We start from the raw sequence: 18,116 nt of genomic DNA, 5'->3' as shown, positions 1-18,116 counted from the left end.
CCCATCTCCAGTTTCCATTTTTTTCAGTTATTGCAACAGTACAAAACATACCAAAATTCTTAGCTAAAACAAGCATTAATAACGACAAGCACCAATACCTCAGGAAACAGAGCTGAGGTTAAAACTCTCATACCCCGGTACTGCACAACACATAGCAGTGGAGCTTACTCAATGTTTGCTGACTCCACAGCACTTAAAATGTGAAGAGCGAGGAAAAGTCTTTTCCAAAAAGAGGTATAGCCATTTTTAGAGCCATCATTGAAAGCCATCACAGTATGGCATTCTGCGTCCAGAAGTTGAAGTTGGGATCTGTAGTTTCCAGCCTTGAGGTCTTTCTGCCTCCTCCCCATCTAAAATGTAGATGCAAAAAAATAGAAAACCAATCAAATGATGCTTAGTGTGAGAGAAAACAGGGATGTTTCATGAGAATGGAAGAAGTGACCGAGGACAGCAGCTAGAAGAGCCCCGAGCAGTCATACAGCAGCTGTGCCTGGCTTCTAGCTTGTTGGGAAACCCTCTGGACTGGGCTGGCTCCAGGCACCGGTTAGTTACATACAGACAGGCAGGATACGGCCCTAGTGCCTCATTCCTTGCGTTCCCATGAAACGCAGAGAGACAGCATTGCCACTCTGCTCTGGAACTCCCGAGAACGCCTGGCATTAACTGAACTTTATCACACGCGGGCACGCCGATATGTGTATTTTCCAAAACTTAGAGATATTTAAGGAAAGAACAGAAAGAGAACAAGACGACTAAATGTGAAAGCCCCGTGTGGGTTACCAGATCTTTCAACACCTTTGATAATCAAACACAGTGAGTCAAGTAGGGAATGTAAAAACCACCCTGCACGACACTGTGAAACATCTGAAAATGGACCATTTATTCAGATTAGCTCATTGTTTCTATTCCTTGAGCTGAGCTGTTCCTGTCAGTGATCCATGCAAGTGTTTGCCACTTATGTCAGTGAAGAGTCCATTTGGATGGCTGACAGGTTTGGGCTCATTTAGTCTAAGAGTAACATTTCCTTAAACAGAAAATGTGAGAAGGATTTCTTCTTCTCCAACAAATCATAAAACTGCAGAGTTATTGTGGTCTGTTGTATAAACATGCGCTCAGTTCCTCCCCCCCCCAAAATTGAATTATTTAGCTAGCGGGTTATATTTAGGACCTTTTAAAGAAAGTCAATATTAAAGGAAGTAGACTTTGATCTGTCTTTGAGGTGATAACTCTTAATACGTTCTATCTATCCATTACCAGGCTAAGATGGATAGGCAAAATTCATTGTTGGTTTCGGAACACTGTCAGGTGTTGAATGGCATCCAAATGATAAGACTCATTTAAAGAATAACCAAAAACTTCAAATTTAAGCAGCTTATACATTTACATTTGAAAATAAACTTTGATAAAAAAATCACACAGGTTTGAAATCTGCAATGGTGGATTCAACTTGCGCACAAGACACGCGTGGTGCCTCGAGGATAAAACACTCAGGCCCTCAACCACCATGAAATAGCGTAATGTAACCACTCCTGCTCAGGCTGTCTCCCTGTTCTTCCGCTTCTTCCCTATCAGCATGTATAGAAACCTGGAATATCTGACACAGCTCATCTTTCTACGGCTATAAGGAGAAAGCAGCTCTTCCCTACATTCCTCTCTCTTTCCCTACGGTCTCTGTGTCGGGATGTGCTCTAGGCGACCATTCAGAGAAATATTTTGCTCTGGATAAAAAGGCTAAAACCTATGTGCCATAAAGCCATAACTCAAATTTGGTGCCCACAAACAGGAGATCAGGCCCGTGTGGCTTACCCTAGACAGGAAAGAGAGAGACACGCGTGACGTGGAGGACCATAGACCCTATAGGATGTATTTTAAGGTTTCTGTGCACGAGAACAGTCCAGGTTAACATCAGGGCAGAGATCCTGCACCCTTGTAGCTTTTTAATTAGCAGCAACAGCTCTAGATTCTCAGTCCTTTGACATGGTCTGTGTTACAAAATACTATTCAAACGTTAGTACCTTCGATAGCATTCAAAGACTCATATTTCTTGGCCAATTGCATCCTTAAAGTTATTACCTCGGAAGTACGCGGGGCACCTTTGTCTTGCCACTTGCAATAAAGTCAGCGGGCCACACATGACCTCATTCCGCTTTCTCTATTAGTGGCTTCGCTCTGCCTCTGGAGTGGCACTGATGTACTCGCTCTATGATTAGGGTATGACTTCAGAATGACAGTAATGCGGCTGGCCTTGCCGCTGCGCTGCTGAACACGTGCAGCGAGCAACGTCTAATATCAATTTGGGAGGATGTGCTTAAGTAACTCTTATGCTAATGGGCTCTGCGTGTGTTAGTCCATACAAATAAGTTCCCTTGGATACCGCAGATCCTTGTGAACTATTTCCCAACCCATGATTTTCGTGGCACGCCAAGCCAAAGCTTTTCAAAACCAGGTTTCATTACTTTTACCTTCACTGGGTAATCTGTTTTATGAATGTTATGCAAACATACCCAGATTATTTAAATTCTCTCGTTGACACTGCCGGGTGATTCAGGAGGGCTAAGTTCTCCTCGTGGCTCTGCCGTTGCGTGGCTGAGGGACCGTGGCACTCCTCTTCCTCTGTGCTTCTCCTTTCCTATTTTTAAAATGGCAACAGGGAGACTAGCCCTGGTGAAACGCTGTGACGTCAGTAGAAGGAAAGCATCAAACAAAATTTTCCTGTTCTAATCTGTAGCACGTGCATATCTGTATTTTAACAAATTCACATATAATCCGTCTCCCAGCGATAATTTAGCTGTAGAGTTATAGTTAGCAACCATTTAAATTCATCCATGCTTCATACGGTGTATTTGTGATCCCAGACTTGAGTTTCCAGCTCATTACAGCATGCTTCCAACCAGCGCACAGCATATCCTCTCCATTTCTTGTGTCATTTTATCAAGTTTGTCCTTCAAAAGAGAGATTCTTCCCTGCTGACATACTGTGGATATCTTATCGTGACAGCTGGTGACAATAGTGCCAATAACATGAAGAGAAATGGCAGAGTAAAAGTGACATCAGTTTACTCCAGCTGAGGACTTGGTCCAATTACGACAGGAAATGATAAAGTTGCGTTCAAGATCAACACAAGGATTTTTTTTTTCTAGACATTTCTGTAGACACCTTATTAATAATGTAAAGTCACAAAGAGAATTTTTAAAATAACCATGGAGATGACGCAACGCTGCAATTATGGACACTTTTAAAAACAAACATATTTGTTACAGTGGTCAGCAGTTCTGGTCCTGCAGAGGGCCACAATCAAACCCAAGGTTTTAAAGCAGGATAGGCCAAAAAACACCTGCCCACCTCTCTTCAGGTGAAATGTGGTTCAAGCCTAATCATCTGAGCACCCGGAGATGCCTTTGATAGAATCTGAAAATCAGATTTGGGCGCTGATGGATCACAGAAAGAGCAAGTGCTATGGTGAAGGCTTTTCACCCGGCGCCGTAGCAGCCCATTCTGCAGTGTGCACCCTTGTGAGAGGTCAACACCCTTGCCAACAGTGACTTTGCTGTTTGTGATGATCACAGGCCAAGGAGTGCCTATCTCAAATAGTTGCCTTAGGACATGCGTACACGTCCTAGAGGACAGCTCCATATTGGTGTCATAGGGCAAACATAAACAAACACGTCCTTTTGTCGTAACTGAGCAGCACCGCCACTGTTAAATGAGACGTCCCGAGTAAAACCAATACAAGCTGTGTGGCTGCATCTCTACGAAGCCATGCAGCAAAGTGGAAACTCGTTTCAGTGCGGGTCTATGAAAAGAGGCACTACAACCTTGCAGAAGCTGTCGTGGACTCTGTATGGGAGAGGATGGGGGGAATCAGCCGAGGGCTATGAAGGCATGTGGTGCTCTCTCCGAAGAGCATTACAGCAAAAGTGGTTTCAACCAAATTTTCATCCTGGTCTTACTAAAATGCGTCAACTCTTTGGTTTCTTTTACACTGATAAATGTTTCAGTATAATCACGTTGATATCTTCATCTATCTGATGTTACTCATGCGCACAAGGAAAGCTGAAATCTGAACAAGAATCCACATGGACAAACTGGTCTTAAAACTTGGGAGCGTAGCAGGCCAACTCGGCACCCATGTACGTTGTGCACAATGCCTTTCACTCGGGGATCACTACACATGTACGCGCTAAAACAGGAGAGGCTGTTAGCTTATACAGGACACTATTAGCTCTACACTGCCCACTGGACTGAATTTAGCAGTGATTTATTTTCCATATATTAAAAAACTTTTCTTCTACGGCTTCAACAACATAAAGCGAGAGGGGACATTCCCACTCTTGCCTATTGAAACAAAGGACAACTATCCTACAAGCCAAACTCTTAACGAGCTTGTTCAGCAGCTATCAGGAACTCTCTCTTTTGCTCGTATGCAAAAGAGAATGAGGTGTAGCTCATTCTCCTGTCTGGTCTGGTAGAATTAAAAGAAAAATAATAGAGTAAAACTTCATTTTGTCACTGTGTTAAAGACAAACACTTTTGGAAACATCCCGGTACAGGTGTGTTCAAGAGAGGATTTCCTCTTCAATCATTTTCTAGAGCTTTTTGATTTTAAATACCAGTGTATTTAAATACTCTTGTGTCAGGTTTTAAAGTCTGATTCTTTGAATTACAAAATATCAGACCAAGGAAGCAAACACTGGTAGATCATCATGAAAATGCTTGCTGCTTTTATATTGCATGGAAGATTCCCTGCACGAGCCTGTGGGAAACTAGGTTCTAAGTGCTGCTGCACTGTTCAGTGTGGTCAATATTTAGAAGAAAGATTGATAGATACTCTCTTTTCTGAACCAGTGGTGTTACGAACCCCCCAAGATATACAGAAAAGAAATACTGTCATTAAGAGGAGTCTTGCTATCTACTCAAGGAAGGTCAGAATTTGCAATTCTGTGCTAAGTTTCCAGCTCTTACAACCAGTTTTTAATGTCAGTATTTTGCACAAGAACAGTTATTTGCAGGCGAAAGAAAGGCCAGGCTGAAATATGGCCTGAACGTCCAAAACCCAGCACGCTGCTTTATGCCAAAAAGTCAATCTTTCTCAGCAGGGACTGTCACAGAAAGATAAAACATTGCCCCAAGGTCACTGCAGTTGGAATTCCCATCAGAAGGTTTTCATACCTGCCTTCGGATGTGTCTTGTGAGTACATGTTTCAGAGAAACAAAAAGATTACATTTCATTCGAAAGGTAGAATCTATCTCCTATCGCAGGGTCAGTACCTGGCGCTTTCTGAAGGCAGGCGGTGGTGTGGAGGGATCAGAGCCGTCCGAAAAGGGGAAGCTGTTGTTTGAACTCCAGAATGCTGCCTGTGATTTCTGTAATGCACATGCCTGGAGTAGTAACTTTCTAAGTTTAAAGAGGGTATCTCCAAAAATAATTGCTATACCTGGAGTGTTTCCTCTCCAAGAATTTCATGTGTTGATGAAACAAACTTTAGCTTGTGAAAGCGGGCAGTGACTAAACTCCCCAAAGTCTCAAATGCCTCTTAGAGCAACTCTACTTATTTTATTTATTGGTACTAATCTTTGCAAAGAACATGCTCCCGATTTATAGGGAACAGTCATTTTCATTTCAAGTCAGTACAATATTTTAAGGCACCAAACCCCTCAAAACTTTCAACCGTTACAGAAGGGGGAAGAAAAACAGGAGAGGGAGACTTCAATGATTTTTTTAAGCTACCATTTTTATTAATCACACATGCTGGGTTAAAGAAAGATAAAAATAAAAAACCTGCAAGACCATTCATAGCCTACCAAGGTAGGAGGAGGCACACCCCAAAGTAGGCAGAGGATGAGTTCTGTTCTTCATTTTTCCTAGCTATGAGTTATGACCTCTATAGAAAGATGTGAAGTAATGTTAGCCGTGGCACATAATTGGCAAGGTACGTTGTATTTTCCATCTTTATATTTTCACATTCATATTTCAGCTCATGTCACTGCAGATAACTCCCTCTCTGACCCTTTGGCTTTAAATAGCAAAAAATACAACCCGTGTTTTCCAGTGAGATAAATAGAAATTTGTCTTTTTTATTTCACAGCTTAGTCAATTTATGAGGGGGACTGATAGGGCGGGCCAAGCTGTTTAGGAACATACCTAGATCCCGAGAGGTACCGAACTGCCGAGCACCTACTGACTTCCTGCAAGTCAATCTACTCTGTATCTTGCAGGCTTAGGTCCCGTTTCCCATGCAACACCAAGGTATTGTGCTTCTTTTTAAAACTTAGTTCTCATTTCTAATCGGTGTGAGGGAAGCTTTTTACAAACTCTTGAAATTTTAAGATGAAACGTAAAAAAAAATTAAGTTAGCTAAATTAAAACCAGAATGCAGACCACTCTTTGCAGCTGGTAGGCAGGCCACTTGCTGATCATGGAAAGCCCAGTCTCACAAACGTTTATACACAAGGGCAAAGAGAGGCATGTGAGCGTTTGCAGGATTAATGCTCCAAGGTATGCATGAGTTGTCTATAATTATGCTCCATGTTAGGAGAGCCACCTGTGCTGGTAATATTTATGTTTGCACGTACCTGCGATAGTCTCAGTGCTTCCCTTTATGACATCTGACACTCTGCGGTGGTGGCTGCCTGTGCAGAGCTCAGAGACGAAGTTAAAGACAGCTTGGGATTGTCACATGCTACCCAGCGAAGGGCCTAAAGACAGGACTCCAGAAATATCGGAAGCCATGGATGCCGAGCTATCTGCCATCAGAGCAAATGGAGCTGCAACACACTGCGTACCTTACTGAAGTCTAGAAAAAAATAGAAAGAGCGGGGAGATGTTTATGCCTGAGACACGAGGAAAAGCCTCCATGTTCATACAGCGCTGAAGCACTCGTTTAGGCTGAGGACAGCCGCCGGTCGGGATGGGGGGAGCAGGCCAGGCAGACGTCGGTGCCCGCACCCCTTGCCAGTCCGAGTGCTGACGAGTGGCACTGCTGGGGTCAGGCACAGGGGGTGCCCCCCCATCTTCCCCCCAGCCCCAGCACATCTGCACGGAGCTTGAACATCGCCTATGGTAAGACAGCAGTTATACCTGGAAACGCTGCCATGGTTGGAAACCCCTATCAGATCACCGGCCTTGTAAAGGACCAGAGCAACCTTGGAAAGACTGCCAGATCCTTTCTGGATGTTTCCAGCGCTTGGAGTTGGGCTCTGGCGTGTGTTTAGCCTTTGCTTGTTGGAGACCACGAGAAGAGCATGTCATTCGGGAGCTGAAATGACAGCTTACGATTCTTGTACGCATGTAGCTAACTCTCCACCTTTGTCCACAACTCCTGTAGGTCTCAGGCATTCTTGCTTTTGCCAGTTCACTCATCGCAAGTGCTTTTACGTGCACCCTTGCAAGTCACTGGCTGGCAAAGTCTCCAAAAAAACCTCCTAAGTGTATCCAGCTTCTGGGATCCTGATTTGCACCAATCCTCTGCAAAGATCAACTGATCAGTTCATTATAGGCATTTTAAAATTTGTAGTTGTTTTTCAAATATTTTAAAAAAAAATCATAGCTTTAAGTTCAGTTTCAGTTTAAGGATGGATTCAGTGGGAATTGACTGCAAGAAGATTTAATTGCTGGGTCTCCACCCAACGCTTCTAGCGAATGGGTCAGAAAATTGTTCAAGAAACCGTTTGAGTAGCTCATGCCAATGAGTACATTTTATTTAAGCTCTGTCCAAAGGTCCTTTCTGATCTCACTGCTGAAAACATACCAGTTTACTTTTCCAGCTACTGTCTGACCTTTCTAGCCATCTAGAGAAGGTAACGACTGCAGATTAGGGTTTTCCACACCCTTTCAGTTCTACAGAAGAGCAGAACCCTTGATGTTACCATCAGCTTACTATCTGTTTTTGCTAGGAAAGAAATGTTTTGCTTATACTGGGCATTAACCAAAGTGGGCTCTGTCTCTCACACGGTTTGATGCATTGCTGCCCGTTCTGTTCTTTCCTTACCCTACGTTCTGTACCGTATCTCCTGTCCGCTTGCTTTGTCCTCCTGAACCAGGCTGTTCCCACCTAGGAAGTATTTTGTGATGCTACAGTCACCATCACTTAAAGTAAATACAAGAGAGTCTCAGTACTGTGTTGATATCAAAGCCTGACCCTTTTCTAAAGCTAAGATCTCGAATTTTTTAACTACTAAGATTTCAGAGGGAAAGTAAGGCACGGGTCTAAGTTGGCTGTCAGATGCACATAAAAAGTGTAGGATGAAAAGTAAACAAGAAAGAAAAAAAGTAGGATCCAATTGTTCTCCCACATTTCTGGATTCCGCCAATCATATCAGGTCATTTCCCAAATAGTTCATCTTTGGGAACCCAGAAGTGATGTGGCTGCGCCTTTCAACCTATCCATGTTTTGAGCTTAGGCTGACAGTGGCGCGGTACTTCCCTTACCAGCCTGCTTTAGAGCTTCGGCAGAAGCTCAGAGGAAACAAACTGTTGCCTGCACGGAGCAGCTGTCTGAGCGTACCTTCTTGCAGCAGTGTTTCCCTCTGAGATCCTCCAGGAATTTCTGCTGAAATCAGAAGTAGAGCCGTAGTATTCATTATTTAAAAGTGGCAGGAAAACACATGTTCTCATGTTATCCCATTTGGTTACAAAAGCCCTATTACACTGTTTTGGTATCTGAAGCACCGTCACAGAAGAGGCTCAAAATGAGCTAAGCCTACCCTGTATGCTGACATTTCTATGAGCCAGCCAAGGGTAATGAAGCTTAAAAAAGTGAATCATTTATGGAAAACAGGGATAGTTTGATGCAGACGTGACAAGCCCGTGCCACTTTATCAATGCTGCACAAGTGCCAAGGTACTTCCTACCAGGATCAATTCCTCCAGACACTTGCTTTGTTTACCTTCTAATCTCCTAACTTTTAGTTTTAAAAAGCTGATAAACTTTCCCCCCAAAAGACAAACTTATAAAATAACTAAATTTGTGTAATATAGTTTATGATCAAGCTTGATATTGGATTCTGATTCTGCTTGTGCTGGTTTTATACCCTTTGCGTTGCATTTTGTTCCCCTCTCAGAAGCAAAAGAGCTGCTTAGGCTTTACAACGTTGAGTGTGTCAGGTGAAAATGATCTCCAAGTGGGTTTTCTTCTAGATCTCGAAAACAACTTGTGCTAGATCAGACACCATCCAACCAAAGGAAAAACAGAACCAGATACAAATTTCAAATCTTTTTTTTTTTTAATCCATTTTTTGTCCATTTTTGCTGCTTCATGAAACAGAAATCTGGTGTAACGCATTGTTCCCTTCTGCGCGGAGAACCCAGGGTTTCTTATTGTACCTTCTCCTGTTTATCAGTGCATTTTTCATAGCGTTGTACTTACAATAGCGATGGTATTGTTGAGGATAAACTGGAAGAGGAACTAGCAAGATGCCCTGGCAGGTCCTTGTGGATTCACTCTGGAGTGGGACCCCACTTCCAGCTGCCTCCTCTGGTCTCTCCACGCAGCCGCAGAGAGGCCCTGGGAGCACAACTCCAAATTTTCCAAATTTCTATGCCACAGTCCGAGTTCCATAAAAAGCTGCTAGTTCTAGAAAGCCTCATCTGCAAAGTCCACAACATTTTACCATTTTTCTTTTTTTTAAATAAGGGAAAACAAGAAGGAAGTCTGATACTTGACAACAAGTTCCTCAATAAACGCAGTGCACAGCAGTATCAACGGATATATTTCCTATGCTAATAAAAGGGCACGAAGTTGCCTATTAACAGATTTTGATTACGTCATCTTGTTTTCCATTTTACTTCCTTGCCATAAGAAAGTGAATATTTTTCATTAAAAGAACCATTTAGTGACAAGTACAAAAATCTAGATCATACACGTGAAAGGGATGTAGCTGAGAATGAAATGCTTGTAAGATTTCTTTCCCAAGTGATTATTTTTTTGTGAAATCAAATAAACAGCAGAAATGTGCTTGTTTCACGTAGAGTAAACTATTGCCAGGAGTTGAGATCTGCCAGAACTTAACTGGCGGGTGTTTGGAGACGGGAAGCTGATCCTCCCATCTGCCCCATCCTAATGAAGAGCCTGATTCTGATCCTACTGATGCAAGGGTACGCTTTGTGATTGGAGAAACGAGAGTAGGGCTGTTGGACATACACGGGCAACCTCTGCAAACCTCCTGGCGTTTTGAAGAGGTTCTCTCTCAGCAGGGCTGGTTCCAATAGCCGCGCAGATCCCATAGGATCCACACGCGGGAAGTCCACACACCGACACGCAAGAAAGCTTCGAGAAGATAAATTAAATCACAGATTTAAAGTGAGAACCCCCCAATAAACAGAAGCCTGTTGTTATAGCCATATTGCACAAAATAACATTGGCTTAACCGCTGCCTCACGGCCTTCTGGTGAGGCTGTTACTTTGCTTTGCTTTTGTCATGGTACCTACAACAGGCCAAGATTTATTTTTCCATCCTGTGAGAAATTTTGAAATTCAAATTGAATTAAACCCCAAACTTATTTCATTGAGTTTGCACAAATGTCCATGTTGAAAACTTTGTGACCCCTACAATGTGAAAAAGTGTTCCAACTCAGCTAGAATATTTTCAGAACAAGATTTCTAACAGAGGTTGTTTTCCTTTAAAAATACCTTTTAGTGTAGAATTAAATTTCTAAATAAAATCCCATTTCCAAGCTGATTTTTTAAAAAGTTGAATATGGATGTTTTATCAGTTTCACCCCCAATTCCACCTATTTTCTTTTTTTTTCCCCTTTCTTTTTAAGCTAGAGCATTTACCACCCCACCATTTTGCTATAGGAAGTTTTGTTTGACTACTTCTAATACCATCTGGAAATTTTTATATATATATATATGTATATATATATATATATATATATATATGAAGTTGCCTAAATAATACTTCATCTCCTATTACCTTATGGAGAGCTGTCATTTTAGAGAGCGAACGTCCACAAAAATCAATACTTAAAAGAGCAGAGACCTGCTTATGCCTGCAGATTTACAGCACTTCTAATAATAGCCGCCTGATGTTTGCACTGCAGGAACTTACCTATCTTTTTCTAACTAATGTCACCGTGTTGTAGCATGTATTCACTGCACTGTTTTCATTTCAGGTAGCAGAGAAGCAGCATTCACGTATGCCATCATTGCTGCTGGAGTGGCCCACGCCATCACGGCTGCCTGTACGCAGGGCAACCTGAGTGACTGTGGTTGTGACAAAGAAAAACAAGGACAGTACCATAAAGAGGAAGGATGGAAATGGGGAGGCTGCTCTGCTGACATCAGATATGGAATAGGATTCGCCAAAGTGTTCGTGGATGCCCGGGAGATTAAGCAAAACGCCAGGACGCTCATGAACCTGCACAACAACGAGGCCGGGCGGAAGGTAAGTGCCTCTGCTCTCCCCCCGACACGGTCGTCTCCGGCCCGGGATGGGAGATGGGGCTGGATCGCGTACAGTGCATGAGAACTACGGCGCGCTTTAATGCTAACCTCCGTTTACAGTAGACAAGTAGGCACCTTTGCAAGTTATACAAGCTTGTTGGACCATCTGTCCGTCACGTTTGTCTAAATGTTACTCTTTACAACCGTAAAAAGAAAAAAGCTAACAAACGTTTTATCTGTAATGTCAAATGGTACTTGTGATAAAAAGCTTGCCTGCTACTGTGTGGGTGAATGGGATTCTCGTCAGGTTCAGACATGAACTTCTCACTCATTTCAAAAGGGATCATTTTCACCCAAGTGTTTAAACCTTGCTCTTTGTGTGAGGACTACCTCTACAAGGAGAAAAATACTTTAGCAAAAGACTGACTCACTGTTACACCATTATAGGGATTTGGTTTATCATTTTGCACAGCGCGATTCCCCCCACCCCTATTCTTTGGGACGAGGTAGCTGAACGCAGGTGCTGCAGAACCAGCGCTCGGGAAGACAGGAATTCAGCACCTCCCACCAGGCAGGCTTCCTGGGGATCCCGGGCATGGCTGCCAGGCGTTTGCCGCCTTTGCCGTTCGCTGCACTCGGCCAGTTCTCGGACTGTCGGCGGCAGCCGCTGCAGATGCAAGACCCAACGTGATCGCTGCTCCTCAGATCGCCGCAGGTCAGGCGCTGCCCAGCACAGCTCAGAGCAGGCTCTGTGGTGGAGGGGCCCTGACCCACACCGGCTGGGGATAGCCAGGGGATGCCTGTGCGCTCTCACACGGCCACGGGCAGGTACCGTCCAGCGCTGCTCTCCACACCGGAGTTACAGTTTTGCCGATCGCATCTTACAGAAGGAACGTAAATCCTCTTGCTCTCTCAGCTCTCTGTTTTACCTTCTCCACTGTTTGCCCTCCTGTGCGTTCGTACTGATTACAGCATTATGTTAGTGTGACTTAGAAGCAAATGGGAGAAGGAAGTTAGGAACAGCAGTTAATTTGTGGATACTATTTTTGTTGTGGTAATTACCTGTAGGCTCTGAGACATCTCCACTTATGCTGGAGCCAAGCAGATGGCATTGAAGAAAAGCCATTTCCACCCCAAACAAAAGCCTAACTTTTCTTTTATTTAATGCTACTGTAGTAGTTTTATAGGTCAGATTATGGTTTTTACTCTGCCTACTATCCCAAATGCCTGTGTCTGGCTCTCCAGTGCAAACCTGGTACTTCAAAACACCAGCAAAATTAACACTGAATTCTGAGAATAACTCGAGGACTAACCATTAATCTTTGCTAATCAAATGATCTGAGGTTCAGTATCTTTAGTACTTGGCTTCTGGCAGCATGAAGGCACATACTGAAAAGCGTGGTAAAACACCGAGGCCCACAGTCTGCTCTGCTATACAAGCACAAATCCACTGAAATCAAAAACAGCAGAGGAGTTTCACCTTTCTGGGCAGGGTCCTTCCCTGAAAGGCCTGCTTTTATTCGGTAGGTGCTGGCAGTAAAAGATTGCCAAGAAGCGACACACCAGCCTGTCGAGGACCGCAAACATAGATGGAACTGGCTACTGGCTTGGAAAACTGTTTCAATTACAAAGCTCACAAATACAGAAGAAAAAAGAAGTTGCATTTCTTGGATCTGTTATCACCCAGGTGTGGACCTAGGGTAGAGGAGGAGGGCTACTAGTCCTGGAGCGGGCCTGTGGGAAGGCAAAACACTCAGCAGCCTCCCCTTGAGGACGTGAGCTCCTTGTGTTTCTCACCTGTATGTGCACAATTTGCTGTCCTAACAGATCATGCCTGGAAGATTCAGCTCTACGCATTGTTATCTGGGAGAACGGTGGTGTGTCCTATCTCTGGCGATCTGCCATTTCTCCAGCAGGCTCAGGAACTGTTCTGATCTAGAGATATTTCTACGCTTCTTCCTGCATCCCTTACAGAGCAAAATTACTGATCTTTGTTCGAACAAATCTCTGTTTGAAATCTTCAGGGGAAAGAAAGAGTAACACGACTGAGAAGAGGCATGTTGCTCCGCCATCCTGTAGAGAATGAATAAATGATGTTTTTGCTAGAGAGATTCCTTTCAGGCTTTGCTCTTATGTGAAAGATCACAGTATTTAAAGACAATTGGCAGAGAGAGGCCATTACGGGTGTTTGGCAAGCTAGGTCTCTCACAACCTACCCCTTTCACAACAAAGACTGTCTTGTTTTGAGGTGGTACTCTCCCTTTTGGAGCAATATGGATCTTATCAGCCTCCACACAATCTGTTCTTGGTGGCTTTCCTCTGGGCTACAAATTCTTGTCTAGTTTTACTTGCCCATGGCTAGGTTTTTGATGATATTTATGCACTCAGGAGACAGACCGGCACCTACTGGGCTTCCAAAAATAAACTAGATGTTCAATTTGTATTGATTTGCTGTCTTCACCTGTAGGCACCGCTATGCTGTTCAAAAGTCAGTCCTCTCTACTTCTCTGGTCTTGCCACGTGAAACTGCACCGTGCACTGTGCTCACTCCCCCGGGGCTCACAAATGACCTGTGAAAGGGTCCTTCTCTAGGATGACACTAGCTGCAGGTGATTCAGGATGCGTTCCAGTAAATCATACATGTATTACTACCTAGCTGTCTTCTTAAGAATCACTAGTAAATAAATCTGTTCCATCTTGGCGAGCAAGAGCTGACAGACTGCGCACTGCAGTAGGCAGGCCTGCTGGGCTTACCAGGGAAACTGGGCTTAAATAGGACTGCACGGTATAAACCAACAGAGGACCACCAGGAAAAGCCTGATCCAGACTTTTTGGAGATCTCATTTCAAGACTTACCGCTTCTCCTAGTCTTGTTTTACCCAGGCAGGTGTGTCTCTGCTGCCTGTGGTGCCAACAACAGTCTCTCTGAACCTACTGAATATGTGGCTCTGTCAGAGCAATAGTATGAGCATCTGTCAGCTCTTTCTAGAAGCAAATAAAAACTCACTGTGTCAGATGTGGAGGGTTTTAGAGGTCATAGGTGGAGAACATCCATGCTGCTATTCCTTTTCCTGAACAGCCTGGCTAGTCCGATGCTTGCAAAATATTTGTGTGCACACCCAGGATGCAGCGAGAAGCAGTCGCACCCGCAATGAGCGTGTGCGAAATGTCTCCGTTGCCAGCTGCTCCCACACTCCAAACTAAAGCCAGCGGTTCCTGCAGGATGCTGCCCATGCTGCCTCCGCTGCTGGGCTGTGGCGAGTAGTTTTCCTTACTGTTAAAGGACAGGGCTCTAACTCTCTGTTCCTCTCTCTGTCTTGGGACGAACCACCAGGACTCAGTTCTGTAGCACTTGGGCACAACTTCAAAGTTCCCCAGCTGCTTGGAGGGGAAGGGGCAGAGTTCAAAACAGGGATCGCAGACACCCTACAAAACCGGCCCCAAGCAGCCCGAGAAGCCTCACATCATTTGTCAAACCTACTGGAGAGCAGCTATTTCTGACCTCCAGAAACAGTTTAGGGTGTCTTTCCTCTTTGAATTAGTATTTCCTGAAATGCTGATTCACTGCAGGAAGAAGCAAGCAGTACAGGGAGAACAGGAGGAGAATTCATAACAGTTGGGTCAGAAAAGAGAGATAAAGCTTGAATTAATTTAAAGGCATAATCCTGATTTGCCCTGCAAATTTCCATCTGAGGGGTTATAATTGCAAGACTGAATTGTCTGTTAGCAAATTTGTCTTCTCAAGTACAAAGTTAATTAAATTACTGTAAGTAACACAATAACGTATGTCTGAGAGATATTTATGCTCCAGGAAATAAAAATGTTATTCTCCAAGTTATCTTGCTAGAAAATAGCAAAGTAGGTACTGAAAGGTTCTACATATTTTGGCTGTAAACTTTTCATTTTGACAGCACGGCAAGGTACATGACCAGATTGCTCTCTCCTCTCTTTTTCTCTGTGACATTGAAATTCCACGAATGGCATCTTGCATCAGCGTTACATCATATTAAGTATAATGCAATATTATGAGTCATTGTTATAAATCATGGGCACAGGCTGCATTAGAAGGCTTTTGCAATTCAAGAGCACATCAAGGTGGATTTTTTTTCAGCTTTTCTCTTTGGAGGCATACCTAGGTGCACTAACTTTGCAATGTATCTTCATCCCCTGAATCAGTAGCATTTCAGTTTTCCCTTTCAGCTCTAAGGCTCACAGGAGGAGCGCAGTATGTGCCTAGCAGAGTTGCTGCAAATACCAAGCAAAGCTATGAGAAACCAGAAGGTGTTTCTGAAGTGGATCATGCAATGATCATAATAGACTGAAGCGTTTACTATTTTATCCTTTAGGGAAAACTGTAATAATGTTGAAGTATCTGGAAAGCAAGGAGTTCAGGAGTTCTCCCAAGCTATTCTGTAAAGCCTACACTTATGACGCTCACTCTTTTTACTTGCTAGCATCTCTGACCTCAGAAGGAGATTGCTGCCATATAACTTTCCTGAACTTCTTCCAGTTCTTGCATAGTGTGCAATCACCACACCACTGCAAGAATTTAACTATCCTCTAGAGGAGGCAGCTATTTCTACTTCATTCAAGACACCTTTTACTTTAACTAGCCTATTAGCCTGACTACAACAAGCAGCACAGAACACAAGCTCTTGCAGAAGAACCACTTGAAAGGTTGTAAGCATCTAGCGCATTGTTAGAAAAGAGACAAGGCTAATATGAGAGACTGCCAAACAATTTAACATTTATAATTTTTCTGAATATAGGCATGAAATTCTAGAGATTTAATAGTTCTGCCTGAACTAAGTCTTAAAGCACATGAAAACCTGGCACTATTCCTGCTTGCACCCGCGGCTCAGCTCAGCTGCCTGCAGAGGAGAGCTTGTGGGCTCGCAGCCCTGCTGGGGTGGCCTTGCCCAAGGAAGACCACAACCTTCCAGGGAGACCCCAGCAGTCCAGCAGCTCCTGGTAGGAGCTCTGCTTCCGGAAGATGATCAGAGATGCATGCTGCCTAGCAAGCGCAGCGCTAGCAGGGTACGGTCAGTGTGCCAGGAGGACACGGGACCCATAGCGGAGCCGAAAGATTCCTTCCCACATATATGCACCAGCTGTAATCTGGCCCTGAGCAATCTCCGCACACTGGCTAATCGTAACCAAAACCATGTGCTTCTGTATTCAGCTGTCTCTCAGCTCCATCAGAAAGAATGTCTCTAATGGTACATGCACACCAGAATAAAGCTTGCCTGTGTCTGGAGCTGCTGAAAATTACCATAGACTCCAGAGAGTCTAGGAGACCAGCTTCGAGCAGAACAGAACTGGGTGAGGCTGCCCTGATACTCCTGGCACCCGCAATCAAGTGATATTATAGTATCAGCAGCACAGCCACATGTTTCTTGGAGTTCAGAACTTAACAGTGTCCTTGCAATTGCACTTCACATTTTCCAATGGGTTTTCACTTTTTTTGTGGCGTGGCACAGAAATATTCCTGATTTTTGTATTCAGAAGCTTCTAGTTCTTAATGCTAGGGATGCTCCTTAAATACAAAGCTGATAAATTATTTTCCTCTTTACTGGTAGATACAAACTCCTGCTGAAATGATCAGACCTGTGGTACATTTGGTACATTCCTGATTTAGAGTGGCTTGAAGTTGGAAAGCATTTTTCGGGAGTAACTTTCCACTTCTAGTTACAAATTCCTGTGAGGCATCCCGAAGAGAGAAGCATACCCAGGACTAGTTGTGATGCCTGCTTGCTCCAGAGCTTGTTCATTTACATCCAGCTCCCCTTACTGCTCCCTCATTTGGACCTCCGTCGTCAACAGATGTGTTGAGCGAGTAAGAGCAACAAGCACAATGCTCAGCCCAGTGCTGCACCCACGCCACACAACCAACCGAACCCTTTCCAACGTTTCTTACCTGGCTGATAAGAGACCAGGAAAAGGTCCTATGCATCCATCCCCGTAGGAAGATGGGGACCTCTCTCTGTTGGCAGGTAGGTGCCCCTTGTTAATAGTGGCAGTAGCAGTTCTGACAGATGAGGTTGCTAGACGTGTGAACACGGAGCCTGGCAGTGGAGGATGGGGCAGAGCAGTGGCACAGCTGAATAAAACAGACAGTAATGGAGATAACCATGCTGAAAACACCACGAGAATAATCTTCAGCCAAAGCAACACGCAACACTTCCACTCACAAAGCAATAGTAGTCTTAACAAATAAAAAATGTGGCTCCACTGCTAAAATGTCCTGTAACATCTAGAAGATCTGGTGTTAGGTGCACCAAATATGCCTATGCAGATTGTCCTGATACCTGTCTTGCTTAATTAAGCTGTACAATATTTTGCCTAAATTTTAAACCGGGCAGATGGAGGTAGTTTAGGAGAAGGTTTATCCATGTGGCTTGTGCCTCACTGTGAGCAGACGGAATATGTAAAAACCGCTACTGAGAGATCTCAAACTGACATGGCTGTCCAAAGAGAAGGAGTGTGCACCCACAGACCTGGGTCCAGTTACAGCACGTTATCCAACGTAAACCCAGTCCTGTCCCACCCTACGGTTCCAGCGTTTCAGAGCCCTCTTGCTCTAAGTACCTCCCTTCTCTCCAAGCACTCCAGCCTCGAGGCCTGGCACCACAGTTGTAGTTCAATGCAATTAGAAAAGGAGCGTTAGATGCAACAAAGTCTTGCCTGGCAACCTCGCCACTGGTCATTTGCTGGGGGGCAGCAGGATTTCCAG

At 44.1% G+C, this 18,116-nt stretch overlaps 1 protein-coding gene across 1 annotated transcript in view; it reads left to right on the top strand.

Moving 5' to 3' along the window:
* WNT7A (Wnt family member 7A) overlaps positions 1-18,116 on the top strand; it is a 39,292-nt gene that overhangs the window by 2,683 nt on the left and 18,493 nt on the right. Inside the window, exon 3 of the mRNA XM_054838722.1 lies at positions 11,113-11,384. Within this exon, the coding sequence (XP_054694697.1) occupies positions 11,113-11,384 (272 nt within the window). The remainder of the gene's footprint in view (positions 1-11,112; positions 11,385-18,116) is intronic.

The sequence above is a fragment of the Grus americana genome, chromosome 11, assembly GCF_028858705.1.
Source record: "Grus americana isolate bGruAme1 chromosome 11, bGruAme1.mat, whole genome shotgun sequence".
NCBI classification, from domain to species: Eukaryota; Metazoa; Chordata; class Aves; order Gruiformes; family Gruidae; genus Grus; species Grus americana.
This window is presented reverse-complemented; position numbering and strand designations above follow the sequence as displayed.